The 14,356-nt window shown below is 40.8% G+C and overlaps 2 protein-coding genes across 7 annotated transcripts in view; one reads left to right on the top strand and one right to left on the bottom strand.

Annotated features, from left to right (window-relative positions):
- Positions 1 to 245: 245 nt before the first annotated feature.
- abhd5a (abhydrolase domain containing 5, lysophosphatidic acid acyltransferase a) lies at positions 246 to 11,273 on the bottom strand. 2 transcript variants are annotated; one of them, XM_083760338.1, is made up of 9 exons: positions 11,234 to 11,273; positions 9,739 to 9,780; positions 7,360 to 7,445; positions 6,836 to 7,211; positions 4,242 to 4,396; positions 3,499 to 3,610; positions 2,869 to 3,055; positions 2,326 to 2,394; positions 246 to 374 (listed from the first exon to the last, which is right to left on the bottom strand). In XM_083760338.1, the coding sequence occupies exons 1-9, from the start codon at positions 11,263 to 11,265 to the stop codon at positions 363 to 365; spliced, it is 1,071 nt and encodes a 356-aa protein (XP_083616464.1). In that variant the 5' UTR covers positions 11,266 to 11,273; the 3' UTR covers positions 246 to 362. The 2 variants fall into 2 exon arrangements, with proteins under 2 accessions (XP_083616464.1, XP_083616463.1); XM_083760337.1 differs by lacking the exon at positions 246 to 374 and having other exon boundaries at positions 885 to 2,394.
- Positions 11,274 to 11,633: 360 nt separating this feature from the next.
- Positions 11,634 to 14,356, top strand: part of ano10a (anoctamin 10a) — a 35,496-nt gene continuing 32,773 nt past the window's right edge. For 2 of the 5 annotated variants that reach the window (XM_083760583.1, XM_083760579.1), the window contains exons 1-2: positions 11,636 to 11,704; positions 12,191 to 12,259. The gene's annotated coding sequence lies outside the window, so the exon portion shown is untranslated. Of the gene's footprint in view, positions 11,705 to 12,187; positions 12,260 to 14,356 lie in introns of all 5 variants that reach the window. The other 3 variants (XM_083760582.1, XM_083760580.1, XM_083760581.1) reach the window with 3 other exon arrangements.

The raw sequence follows: 14,356 nt of genomic DNA, 5'->3' as shown, positions 1-14,356 counted from the left end.
CCACAGCCTTGTTCACAGTCTCCTTCTCTAATCCCTACATATCGTGATAAACCCCCTCTGCAATAGGCAAAGTGCAATCTTTGTGGTATTTGTGGTATTTGTGTAAAGAACCATTTGACCAATATAATAGATGTATTTACATCAGTCATTTATCCTCATACAGCCTGCTTACAGTGCATCTCAAGCCTATGAGAGATTCTTCTGAGTGGTCTAATGCTCTAATCTACATATGAGTGCTCCCTAGTGGCTATGAGGGCATACTGCAAGGTATTTGAGCTAAACCCTGATAAATGGCAACCATTTCTCTCACTGCCATACAGTTGACAGGGCTGAATTGATAAAGGGGGCTGGGGGGGTATTGACTAATCTGTCACCTTTGAAAAGTAAAGGAGAAGCAGAATGATCTAGTGTTACATCGCTGTCTAAACATAGATTGCAAACAGAAGAGACCATTATTATTCATATTATAACTAGACAAAAGAAAGGCCACATGGACCACACTCATAATAAATGCACCAAATATTTTATTTACATGTCTCTTAAAAAACTGCAGTGCTACAGAAATATAAAAACCTTTGGCACTGGCACAATCTGAAATGAATTGATAAAAACGTCACAGTAACATAATTGGTAAAATAATCTCTCTAAAACACACAAATGTGTCAACTCAGCCAATCAACTAAGTAAACTCAATGATCTCAAACACTGCTTGGAATACTGTGCACAGCATGCACACTTGCACAGTGGAACATTTGTGAAAGACAACCTTCACTCAAATATCAACAATAAATTATACCATTAAGGTCTCTTGAGACTGCATGGTAGAAGCTACAGCTATAATATACTGTAGCACAGTAGTACTGCAAAATATATTGCTCAGAGTGGAACTGAAGAGGTATCATTAATATACTGTAGCACAGTAGTACTGCAAAATATATTACTCAGAGTGGAACTGAAGAGGTATCATTAATATACTGTAGAACAGTAGTACTGCAAAATATATTGTTCAGAGTGGAACTGAAGAGGTATCATTCAGTTCATTGATTCATTTAACCGTGTATTGCAGTGTTGGATTCATAATGGTAGTTCATACCACTTAGGGAAATAAATCTATTTTAGAGTATTTAAACAGAAATTAATTTAAATATAGATGTGAAGTTGAACTTGTGAACCATACATAGCTAAAGAGGGCCCATTTTTACAATTTCCCAGGGCACTTCATAAATCTCTGTACCGGTGAAAATACATTATTAAATTCCATGAAACAAAAACATCATCAACTTCAGCGCACATAAATAACGAGTAGAAATAATAACTACTCCAAGGCAAAATGGCTATTTTGAAAGATTGGCAATTTGCAAACATTGGCAAATGGTATCAAGACATGCTTCCAAACGCAAGTTTATTCTGCATGTATGAAATATATTCAATTTGATATTTTGCTTACTGAGGGCTATTGAAATGACAAAAGCAAGTTTCAATACATAAATTGAAGGGGAAGCTTAGACACATTCACCTAACAGAAGAAAAGATATGTACAGTGTATGTGTCATTGTTGCTCAACACACAAATCTATTGCTGCGTTTGAGTGCTGACACAATAGGATACTGCCGCATGGTTTCTGTATCTGAATGATACCATAAATATGTGTCCACGAAATACCAATTTTATGTATAACAGAGTTCCCTAAAAACTACAAAATTGTGCTTAAAAAACTGTTACACTGCTGGTGCCGATTACTGCTTAGGGAAGCTAGAATTAGATGTGGATCCCATATACCTGTATATTGCTTTCAGGTGGCAAATCTGGCCCCATGGGTTACAAGGAAGTAGTTAAGAAAGCAAATGAGAAACCTACAGGTTAGATCTTGCACTAGGATCTGCACAATTAGTTGAAAATAATCAAACCTTGTGATTTGTTACAAGGTTGTTATGCAACCGTGAAACCTGTACATTGCCCTTGTCTCCTCACCTATGCAGTTTAATATAACCAGAACATTGTACAACCCATCTCCCCATCCAGCAGGGTCATTAGATTATACCACATACTGTACCATTTTATATAGTACATGGTACCAAGTACAAACTAATCAGGATTGTAATTTTGACCATAATTGTGCAGCCCTATCTCTGTGAGACTGTGAGAACTTCATATATTAAATATATAAAGTTCTCTGTGCTTAGATTTGTATGTACTGTACTCATACTCATACGGACCCAGTACTCCTAATCTGACAGGTTGGATACTGGTCCCACGTCAGTCGAGTCAGTTAGTGCAGGTGCTACCCTTTCTGCCCTCTGTGTTTCAGTCCATCTGATCACACACCTGTACCACTCTGTGGTTGAAGTCTTCCGGGTGGTCTGCATACACATAATGGCCTGCTCCACGGATTGTCTGCAGAGAGGGTGCAACACAGTAAGAATGGGGGAAAAACCTTTGATTTTGTCTACATTACTAGGATAACAAGAACACAGTGCTTCTGAAAGTGACTTTTTAATATAATTATAAATGAATTATTACTGAATTATTCAGTCCTTTAGACTCCGATATGAATGTATGTTTTTATGTTGTTGTGTAACATAGATTCACAGTGGTTATATTGAAACATCTTCATTATGGGTCATAAAATATGTTTCTTGTATTGTATTATTATAATTTATAGCTAGATTAAACTATTCATTTAGCTGGGGATCCCCATGAACAGCTATATTCTATCAATCAACAAAATCTAATTCTTGTCTTTAAGAGACCAGAGATGAACCACGTCTAGATACTGTACATTTCCTCCTAGCAACCAGAGAGGTGTGAATGTCAGCAAGATGTCCTACAAACTGCCCCAAATGAGTTTGTCTGAACCCCTGAACTTACTATGATTTCAACATGAGAGTTTGGCCTCATTTCCTTGATGGTGTAGCCTGAGTTTCCATCTATGCTGGAGCGTGAGCCGTACACAACTGTAATGGGGATGTCAGGATTAATCATCCGGATCCTCTGCAGCATGGGTCTCTTGGCCCCCCCATATGGGATGGACATGTTCTTAAAAGCCGTTTCACCGCTAGGAGAGAAAGGGGAAAAAAACTAAATATCGTCACTTTCGGGTGAAATCTTGTACAGTATGTATGCAAAACTAACATTTTTCAGGAAATGGGAAAAGGAATCTGTGATCTGGCAGATCAGTGGTTATTATTTAGTCACAAGCTCTTGTTAATACTTTATTTGTTAAATATTTATAAAGCCACAGACAGACTTGACCACTTTCAGACTGGTGTCCCTATGTTGGCCCTGTACTGTAATTATAGGCAAAGATTTTCTGAAATGGTCTCCCTAGTTATTAGTAGTGTCCAAGGCTTGTTTTCCACTCAAGACATGAAGAAGAAACCTTTGTTGCTGGAATTCACAGAAACAATCCAAAGCCCAATGCAGAGCAGCCAATAGATCCTAAGAAAAATGAGACCAGAGAAAGAGAACAGAGAGGTGGAAGTGGAGTGTGGCACAGACCTGGGTGTTTGTACGTTCAGGTGATAGATGTACTCTGAGACAGTGTCATCACTGAACATGGAGGAGAACTTTCTCTTGAAGTCTGGTCTCATTATCCGCACCATAGTGAGGCCTGTAGGATCACATCATTAGAGGCAGTTATGGCAGTGTTGACTCTCGTAATTTCCAAATACTTCATCATACAGTCTGGACCAACGGAAGAGCTATCATGCGTAAGCGATAAAGCGGAAGTGGAGCCTTCTCCCCACTTCCGTTTCGTCTTTACAGTCGCGCAAATTTATTTTAATATAAATATAAATCATCTAAGCATATATAGTTTGTTGCTTAGCAGAAAAGAAAATACAAAAATCAAATGTAAAGATATTTTAAAATATATTTTCGTGAACGGAAATGGCTATACTGAGACTATTCTGATTATGACCCGATCATTAATACAATTATATTCTACATAGCAATGAAAAATGTTTTGAATATAAGATACACAAACATATAACAATGCCAATTTACATTACATGCTATATAGCACTGACGAAGGTCTTAGGACCGAAACGTTTGCTTTATAATTGCACTTTGAGCACAGAGCACTTTATGAGCATGATAGAATAAAGGAAGAAATATTTAGTCTAAGGAGTTTTTACTTTTAGTTTCTATACGATGAGAGAGTCTTTTTCTGTCAAAGTTTCACATACTGCTGAAAACGCCACTGGACTGTATTAACTTTTGCTGTAGTTTAGTGGCCTTACCCAGTGGTCCAACCAGTCTAAGTCCAGCTAGAGGGTTCAAGGGGCTGAATATGGCTCCCAGGGCTGTGATCCACACGGAGATGGGCCGGTCCTGTTCTGGTGCATCTGGGCGCTCAGCGAAGCCCCAGGGCTCAACCAGAACTATGTGCTTCACTCTACATCAGAGAGAATGGGAAAAAATCAACAGAATGACTAAGGTTTAGGTAGCTTCTTTCTCCTCTGTGCTATTCTGCTGGCTTATGACCAGCACTTTCACACTTATGAATGATTCTTCTAATATAATTATCTTGTATTTTAACACTGGTTCGGTAGCTAATATCTTATCTTTGTTAGTCACATATATTTACTACAGTATGTTGCCCTAAAATATAATTACTGTTTCAAATGATCGGAATTGTGTATGCTTGATTGAACTTAAAATGATTGATAGATATTGTCCTGCATCACAAAATGCCCAGCCCACATGGGATACTTGCATAATTCACATATATACTGTATAGCCTACATCAAGACATCCACAAATAAAATACCAGTAACATCTATGCAATCCACATGTAATTGCTGTGAATTACTTAGTTACACAAGCATTGTTGTTGTGAAGCTGTTTTTACAGGAGAAGAGTTAATATTACTATTTCTATTTGGCAAAGGAAACAAGACAGGTAGGAGAGACGTGCTTTGTTGAGACGGTCAGAGGGAGGGGGTTGGGACTGGAGTGGGTGACACAAATAGGTGGTGACAAAGTCAAAGCCAGTATTTTTTAAAGCGCTATTGGATGTGTCCCCACTCCACAGAACTACAGCTTGTACATTTTTTCCAGAAATAAAATTAAGATATATAACAATAATGTCCGATGATCATTATAGGAGGAGGACATTAGCCTGTGGCACAATTATTAATAACTATACCAAGCGGTCCAGCAGACATTACTTCTAGAGCCTCTATAAAGCTATTGTGCACTCCTGTAGCACACAGCAAGCTGTATGTAAAGACCATACCAGCACCTTAGGCTACAACATGAACTTGAACATACAGGATATGGGCAAGTCAGCTTAAAAAAGGGCACATGTCCCTGATCAAGAGCATCTTGTGTAATAACTTCAAGGCCATTTGGAACACTGAGATAACAATAAGAGGACAGGAAGAGAGGATGTTTTAAGCGTTACTGATGAAGGAAAGAGATAAGGTATTGAGGACATTTTATCAGACATCCCTTGAGGAGAACTGGGTGCCTGCTGGAAGCTTTGAGTTTAGGGACACAGCGAGCGGAGATGGTTCAGGAGAGATACAGCCCAGTGGGAGGAGAGAGCATGGAGGACACTGCTGTTATCAGACGCTGGCGCGTTCTCTTGGCACACCGAGGTGACTACATTACGTGTGGAAAATGTGCGTTTCCTTTTTTTGCTACACTCATCTTTGCACTGAAAGGACAACAGCATTATTCAAACCCAGAATCTATTTTAAACATTTCCAAGGATTTTCCACGTTTGTCCCTTTCTCTATTAACCCATTAAGAGTCTACAAATGCCATCTATCAGTAGTTCTCTACCTTTTCCCATGCCCCCAAAATGAAATGTATTTGGCCACGGACCACCCATCTGAAAATGCTTTGTGCCAGGGACCCCCAGAAGAGAAGATTTGTGTAAAAGAAAAAGGGAAAAAAAAGATCTTTCAAGATATTTAAAAGATTGCAGATGTACCAACTTGCAGCATCGCACAAAGTGAAGCGCTGTGAGCTTGTACAGTATATCTGCTATTTTTGAGAACCACCATTCTATATCTGGTGGCGGCTGTGGCTCAGGAGGTAGAGCAGGTCGTCCAATGATCCCTGGGTTGGTGGTTCGAATCCAGGCTCCTCCTGTCCACATGTCGAAGTGTCCTTGGGCAAGACACTGAACCCTACATTGACTCCAATGAGTTGGTCGGTGTGAGCTTTCCACCATTGGTGTGTGAATGTGGGAAGTGAGGACGCTGGCATCGACTGTTCGCCGCTTCACCTCCCAATGTATGAATGAATGAACCATTGTAAAGCGCTTTGAGCACTTGGAAAAGCGCTATAAAAATGCAATTCATTATTATTATTATATCTAAATCTAAATGTGTAACCCGAAAATGATATGGGCTTCAACATTAAAAATAATGTCTTCCTACAGGTGGAGGGATAACTGTTCAGTTGGATAACATCAACCGTATTATACATTTTGGAGTTGGACTGTTGCAATAGCTTTTGGAGTAAACATTGCGAGCACTGCTTTTGTTGTAAACATGCACTTGTCTAATATACTGTAAGTAAGTTGGTGTGGTTTACGGTCAGTATATCAGCCAAGCAACAAGGGTGTCTGAAATAGTGTCCAAATATTGTCTTTGAATACAAAATTGCCTGGTACTACATTCCACTTAGCACTTACTATCTGAGACAAGTTAACAAATGCTGGCAAGGCAATACTTATTTACATAGATGTGGGGATTTTTGTACCTTGATTTGGTCTAAAACTCACAAACCATTACCGTACTAAAGACAACTGTAACCATTACATTACAATTGCTGAAACAAAAAGGAAAAGATAGTCTTCCTGAGGCATAAAGACCTCCTACCTGTCTGGGTATTTAATAGCGTATGATGCTGCCAGGTATCCTCCCAGGTTGTGACCAAGCAGGATCATAGCCTCCAGGCCGACTTCGGTCCTCCACTGCTCAACCGAATCCACAAACTCATCCTCTGCAGCTCGAGCGTCTGTGGAGAACTTTGGCCTGCTGCTCTGGCCAAAGCCCAGCAGATCCAAGGCGTACACGGGATGATGCTGGGAGAGAGCCTCAAGGTTTTGGGCCCAAAGTCCTACACCCCCACCGAAACCGTGGAGGAAGACCACAGGGGTTTTGTCTTCAGTACTGTTGTTCGTGAAGGAAAGCGTCCACAGGCGGTTGCCATGGGATATGGGGATGTACTGTTTGGAAAAGTGGGTCTCAATACCTGCAGTGAAAGAGAAGAGAGAAAATGTCAAATGTGGGCCATAGATGAATTCAAATTAGGTTCATTAAGTTCAAATTCATGGTGCTGATGCAACCTACCGTCTAAATTAAGAATATCAAATAAAGAAATCAACGACAAACATGAATACCTCGTAGCATTCTCTCCTCTGCACACATAAGGTGTTTCTGAGAGGTGGGGGACCAAGACGGCAGCCAGTTAGGGATCCACCACCACCTGCAAATAAAGGAAAACCATCATCGATTTTACAGTGTCCTACTCTGTACAAATCCACAGTGTTAATTTAACTGTGAGAGTGTACGAACCCAAATAGACCTATGTATGTCCGGGACCATTTGGTGTCGATTAGATAATTGGAATATTGTTTCTGTCGTCTGGAAACCTTGCATGTCCAAAACCATTCCTTTTTAATTGTCATTAACCCATTCTGACCTGAGATCAGATTCATACGAGGTTTCCACTGGACACACACTGGTCTGATGAACCCATTCTGACCTGAGATCAAATTAAAAAAATGTCAGTCGTTCTTCGATTTTTCAAAAATAGCAGACCTACAAGCTCGTATCGCGCCACTCGGTGGCGCGATATGAGCTTGAAGATCTGCTATTTTTCAATAGCTAAAGCATAACATGATGCCAACACCAAAATGGGTGCCCGTTCAGAATGGGTTAAAGTGTGACGCATTGTAGATCTGCCATTTTCTCTACTTTTTTACGATACTATTGTGTGATGAAGTAAGGCATTCATTCTTTCTCTCCCATGTCCGTATATATACACACGTACCCCCCCAGCATAAGTCAGAATCCAGGAGAGCTGTCCATGGTGGATCTTCAGCCATCCAAAGTTCGGCTCTAATTTGTGACTTTGTACCGCGTCGCTCCCGACATGTAAACGTTTCTGGCGAGAGGTAAACAGTGTGTGACAATGCTAATGATACTAAAGTGTGTGTATTGAGTGAAGGGTCCCTTTGTAAATAAAATGTACTTACTTTGTGGGGAATGGGAAAAGATAACTAAAGAGGGAATACAAGTAAAGTAGAACTATGACATAAAATGGTCATATGAGTGGCCTAAAGCTAAGAGTTTTTGCACCCTTGAGAGACAAGATGTGTGGTTACAGTAAGTACAGTACAGTACAGTACAGGCCTCTGAAACATCTGCATTGTGCTTACTGTACACTACAGCATACTGCCCAACCTGGTCAATTGGAATTTCACTGCAGAATCACTACCGGCAATTAGCAGATGAACGGTTACTGTAGCATGAAGCCAAATGGAAACGGATGCCAGAGCGTGGGCAAAGCTTTGACTCAGTGGCTGAATTCCAGGCGACCAATTTAATTTAGCATTATTTATTGGGCCAACGGATCCAAAAACTCATTTGCTGCAACGTTGTTTATAAAATACAGCCTGAAACGCAGCCTTGTTATGATGAATTGCCATTTTGTGCTGGCGGAGGCTGGCCCAGGCAGGGAACATGGGTCAAATGAGTGGAAAAAAGGATCATGTGTGTGCTGTGCATGCACTTCAATACAATGTTATTATGTAGGTTTGGGCATTCTATAAGCCTATCCAATATTGTTTGTAATTACCACACATCAGTTAATGTACAGGGCTTTGGGTAGAGCCCATTTGACAGCCAGCAAAGAACATTAGATTACATTTTTAATAGATATTCCAGCTGGAGGTCCATATGTCTATTTGTATTGAGCAACATGCCGCTGTAAGAGATGCCAGAGCACATTCAGTAACTACCAACTACTGTATTTAAATGACTCTGCCCCCGACTTTCCTATAATAGATTATTTCATAATGATTTTGTAGCATTGTCATTTGCTATGTGTAGTGCCTATTTTGTGTGGATCCCAAAAAGACCAGCAGAGACCGACATGCCATCAGCTAATGAAGATACCACAAATCAGCTAGTCTCCCTTTTATGGACAGTTAAGTCCATGCTGTTTGCACATCTATGATACATGTTCCCTTTTCCTTGTGCTGTTTGCACACTAGCTCTATATGTAGCATGATTATGTTCTGTGGCTGTTTAAGCCCAGCGTGTTTGCTCAGTCGATGTAACTAGAATCTACTGATCATGTATTTGGACATTTTGTTTTCCGGTCTCTGATCTGTGACTGCAACATACTGCATGTTTCCTTCAGAGTTACTGTAATAAAATAAACATGGACTATAATGTGTATATCTTCTTTGTGCCGAACCTGACTAGCTGTTTTTGTTTTACAGCAGTGGTTTTCAACCCTTTTCATATCAAGGCCCATTATATTTTCGGTATTTGAGCCACGCACCACCATTTGATGATGAGATGTAGCCTCGCAGACCCAAAACTAAAGGGATTCTGTTGGATACGATTTTGTCCACATTTCCATGCTGCAAACTTTTGAGTGTTTAAGCAAGAATGCACATTAAAGCAGTCAAACATGCATTGTAGTACATGCATGCATGCAGAGGGCAAACCACAATGGGCAAATGTATAGGGGTCATCATGATGATTACCTTAATGTTGTGTCCAGTAACCCCAACACACTGCTGAATAGACTATGAACACCAAGAAACATCATTATTTGCTGGATTGCTCTGTAGAAGGAAAAAAAGTGATGGGCGCTCTTATCATCGTACATCATCATGCATCATCTCATACTGGCCAATCAGAATGCCTGTTGCCCCGTGATTGGTTAGCTGCAGATTTGCTAATATGCATATGACGTAAATTTTCCATTCAATGTCAATGGCGTTTAATGTTTTGATGTTTACTTTACGTCATATTTAGCTGTACTTATCATACATCGCATTCCATGCTCAGCCAATCAAATCATCACAAATGTCATTCCGGCCAATCACTTTTGGCGTCTTCACTTTTCTGCCCTTACTTTCATAATTTATCGTCAATATGTAGGCTACTTTGCTCAGTCAATCAAGCATCACGCTGAAACAACAGGTCTGGGAATGCCCATATATGGACCTTTTTTCTTTACATTTTCGGGCCGGGTAGGGTGTAAAATGTGTGCTAATTAGTAAGGCCAGGCAGGGCCTCGGCCCAGCCCAGTTAGGCCCCAGGTAGGGCTCGCCCTTCATTTTCAGGCTTGTTGAGAACTCTAGTTTTCACCGGCTGCCAGGCGCGCGTTCGCTAATGGAGTCTTCTCCATGTATGGCTAATTGTCTATCCAGGGTTTGACCAGGTCAGTGTCAGGATCTTCATATATGGAGACGGCCATATAGGGAGCATGTCACGAGGCGTAACGGACTGACTGACATGAAAGCATGCGTGACTGACGGATTGACTGACATGAAATGCAGGTGTTCATAGTAAACTGCGACCTACAGTCGCAATCATTGCTATGGGGTGATCTGCAGCCAATCATCAGCCAATGTGTGTACAAACAGACAAAGCTGGGCATAGGAGGAGCAAGCTCCCCTCAAAAAAATTAATGACTAGAAATGTGAATAGGGAGAGTACTATGCATTATTTATGAGTACTTACTACTTATAACTATAATAATAAAGTTACAAGAACATTATAATGCATTATACGTATGTTTATAAAGCATAGACATCATGCATAGCGAGTGTTATAGTGATGTTCAATTCTACTATTTAAAAGAGGGTTGGTGATCATACTGTACATTAATTCTAAAAATACAATACAAAAGTTTCCATATATAGCAGTTCTCATGGAAAATGAGTACAAATAATCATCTAAAAACAATTAAATAATATAAACATATAGGGTGTTTTCCCTGTCTACACATGTGTATCGTGTATGTATGTGTATGTGTATGACTATGTTATCAATTTATGACTGGCAATAGCACGTACACTACAACAACACAGATGTTTGTGACTTTATGGATGTGGAAAAAGAACATAGGTCTTTAAGAATCGACATTCATTAATATAATGTGGACTTTCTATCGGGTTAATCCGTATACGGTACTTACTTTATGATGACAAAGAAAGACATTTAGCTCAAAAATAAGTAAAACTCACTCACCCTCTCTGTGCTGCTACAGTTTGCTCGGCCATTCTTAATTTCTTGCCCTCCAGAATCACGTCATCTGCTGGTGACTACTTGTAGTTGTTGCGCCATCGAAAGTAGCAGATCTACAAGCTCACAGCGCGTCGCAGCGCGACGCGTTGTGAGATTGTAGATCTGCTACTTTCGGTGCGCGACACCGGCGCGCAAGCAAGTATACTGTTCGGGACTGCACAACTTGAAACGAGACTTGGCTTGGGGTGCGTTTGGTTTTAACTCCCGTTTAAGATAATTCCGCCAGGCGGCGTCTTTTCCACTGTGAACAACGTGGAGACGCTGTGCTTCTGCGCCCCCCTGGCAATCAAAACGAGCACGCTCCACACACGTGGCCGAGACTTGAAACAACACTCCGGAAGAAGCTTTTTGCCTTTGCTGTCAAGAAATCTAAACATTACCCCCCCCGGCCCGTCTGAAGGAACAGATTCTGTGGTAAATACATTAATTACGTTGTTCTTTCAATGTAAAGCATGTTTTAGGTGAAACAGTGGTCTCTTTCAGTGTGCGATTTGTGTCCCCTTTTTGTCCCCCCATTTGCAAGTTAAAATTTCCAAATATTATAGCGTTTTTATAAACAACAAATTAACTAGATACAGTTAATATGACCTGACCGAGGTGTATCAGAATTAAATAAATAACGTTAGTATTATACGTATATGGCTACTGATACTGAATACAATAGTGATCGAAAAGCCAAAGCTATGCTGTGGTGATTCAATTAGCCTGTTATTTACAGAAGCATTACAGTAGGATCGAGTGTAGGGTACAGGGTGCGTTAGTGGGTGAGTCACACACACGTACCGTGTGACAACTTTAGTTTGCTGCTCTTTGCTGCGCTGGTTAGTGACGTGAAGAGAGCTGAAGACAAGTCCATAAACTACTACCCACGGGCCACTTATACCTTCTTTTCATCAGCAGATCACCGGGGGCTGCAGTCTCTATTCCCAGGCTAAAACGGAATCCCCTTCCACAAAAAGAGGATCTTGGGTGAGTGCTCTTTTTGACAATACACAACAATTCAATTACAGCGATTTGTGTAGGTCTGATATTGTATTTCTATTTTGATTTGATATTATTTTAGCGTGATCGAGAACTTAACAACAACTTGAACTCCTTACTTCCTCCACTTTTTGTAGTTTAACACGGGCTCCGCCCCCATCTCTTTAATCTGTATCAGCTGCTGCCTGTTAATGTCAAAGCAGGCGTATGGCCTATTCTAATTATTCTACCAACTCTACAGGGGCAACATGACTGCAGGCAAAGCTAATAAGTAGACTATCCATCCATACAATAAGTACTAGACCATCGATTGATTTATTTGATTGATTGATTGATTTAATTTTTTATTTTCACAGTCAATACAAAAACTGTTACTTTGTGGATGAACCTTGATTAAGCACTCAAGACTTGTTTACAACAGGGTCCACCTTTTTAATTTCATCAGCACATTTAAAGACGTACAAATATATACTTCTATAAAAATACAAAAATAAAATAAAAGGGAAATCATCATATAAAGAAAGTAAAAAAGAGAAAAACATACACAGTATGGGGAGAAAGGGGTGGGGCGGGGGGGAACTCTCAGACTTAATTTTCAGGGGCCAGTTTCGAAATGCAGTCAGTACACCATACAATACATTCTCTTAAGTTGTGTCTGACTGATAGGTGTTGTTGACTATAGAGTCAGACTTTGGTCGAGCACTTACCACCCCCTGGGCTGTATTTTGCGTGTCTTAAGTACCAGGTCTTATTCCCTATTCACGCCTCCAGGTCTTTAGTTTACTCAAGTTAAACTTGAGTAAACTAAAGACCTGGAGGCGTGATCAATGCCATTTGGCTATTCTGAGTGGCCAAAGAGCATTGATCATGCCTCCAGGTCTTTAGTTTACTCAAGTTATAGGCAATTCACACTGAGACGGACTGAATCCGTTTCATTGGAACCGTTTCCGAATACGGTTGCCTGGTCCCCGATGGCCATGATTAATATTTCCCGAGATTCAACAGTCAGTCAGTTCTGTGCTCCAGTGTCGTGTTTGATATTAGTTTGCTATGGATTCTACTTTAGCATTATTATTATTTTGTTTTACTTTGGAAACTATGCCAAGCAAAGCCCAAGAGCCACGTGTAGTCCGCAGAATAAGATCAGCGCGTACTGCGGTGCTGCACGTATACGCAGATTCAACAGGAGACGGGCGGCGTTGAGAAATGCGCTGGTGTTACGCGTCGTGCAGCGGCTGTGTTTTTTTTTTGTTGACGCTTGGCTCATCGACTACAGATTATGTCACGTTCTTTTAAAAAAAACAGTCCACTTCCTTCTTTAGGTACGCATGCATTCACATTGTAACGATCCGTATCTGAATACACTTCAACAGTCCAGAGATCCACCCCCCATGCGGTCGCGGGGACGGTTGGGGCCGGGCGATCCGCTCCCGGGAACGGTACGCATCATTCACACTACCACAACATCTGCCAAGTGGTCCCGAGTGCGCACCCGGGACCAAGAGTGTGAATCGCCCCTTAGGGAATAAGACCTGGTACTTAAGACACGCAAAATACAGCCCCCTGTGTCTTTGAGCAAGACACTGAACCAGGTGCCTTTCATGCCTTGCATGGTTTCCTCTGCCATCGGTGTGTGAGTGAATGTAATGCACATTGTAAAGGAATATCTATAAAGGCCCTATATACTGTAAATGCACCATTGACACCTTTGGGTAGATTTTGAAGGTGCGTTTTACCAATGGAAATACATAAATTGGCCTCGCTCTGCGCACATTCGTATTCTGAAAGGCATATCGGCCCGTGTTGAACGCACTGGCCCGTGTTGAACGCACACACATTATGGCTTACCGCGTTGCTGAATATTTTAGCATTGTGGGAGTGTCCATATGTTAATTATTTTCGCTTTGCGCAATTTGCTATTAAGCCCCTTGACCTAAAGACACTCAGCGCATAACGATTAGACGTGGGTCTGACCACCTCATAAACGCAAAAAGCACTGTTTGATTTGACACTTGAGCGGCTCTGTGAGGCTGCTAGAGTGTTGCCATGTCTGTTTATTATAAGCGGCTTATTTTTCTGTAAAGT

The sequence above is a fragment of the Protomyctophum parallelum genome (genome assembly GCF_964188405.1).
Source record: "Protomyctophum parallelum genome assembly, chromosome: 3".
NCBI lineage: Eukaryota > Metazoa > Chordata > Actinopteri > Myctophiformes > Myctophidae > Protomyctophum > Protomyctophum parallelum.
Note: the sequence above shows the minus strand (reverse complement) of the source record. Positions and strands in the feature narration are given on the sequence as shown.

Excerpts from the sequence above, each read along its gene's own strand:
- abhd5a (XM_083760337.1), bottom strand. The coding sequence starts at position 11,265 with ATGGCCGAGCAAACTGTAGCAGCACAGAGAGG. Across the intron at positions 7,212-7,359 it reads AGAGGAGAGAATGCTACGAG|GTATTGAGACCCACTTTTCC; the intron begins GTATTCATGTTT and ends CTTTCACTGCAG. Across the intron at positions 3,611-4,241 it reads TAGACTGGTTGGACCACTGG|GCCTCACTATGGTGCGGATA; the intron begins GTAAGGCCACTA and ends GTGATCCTACAG.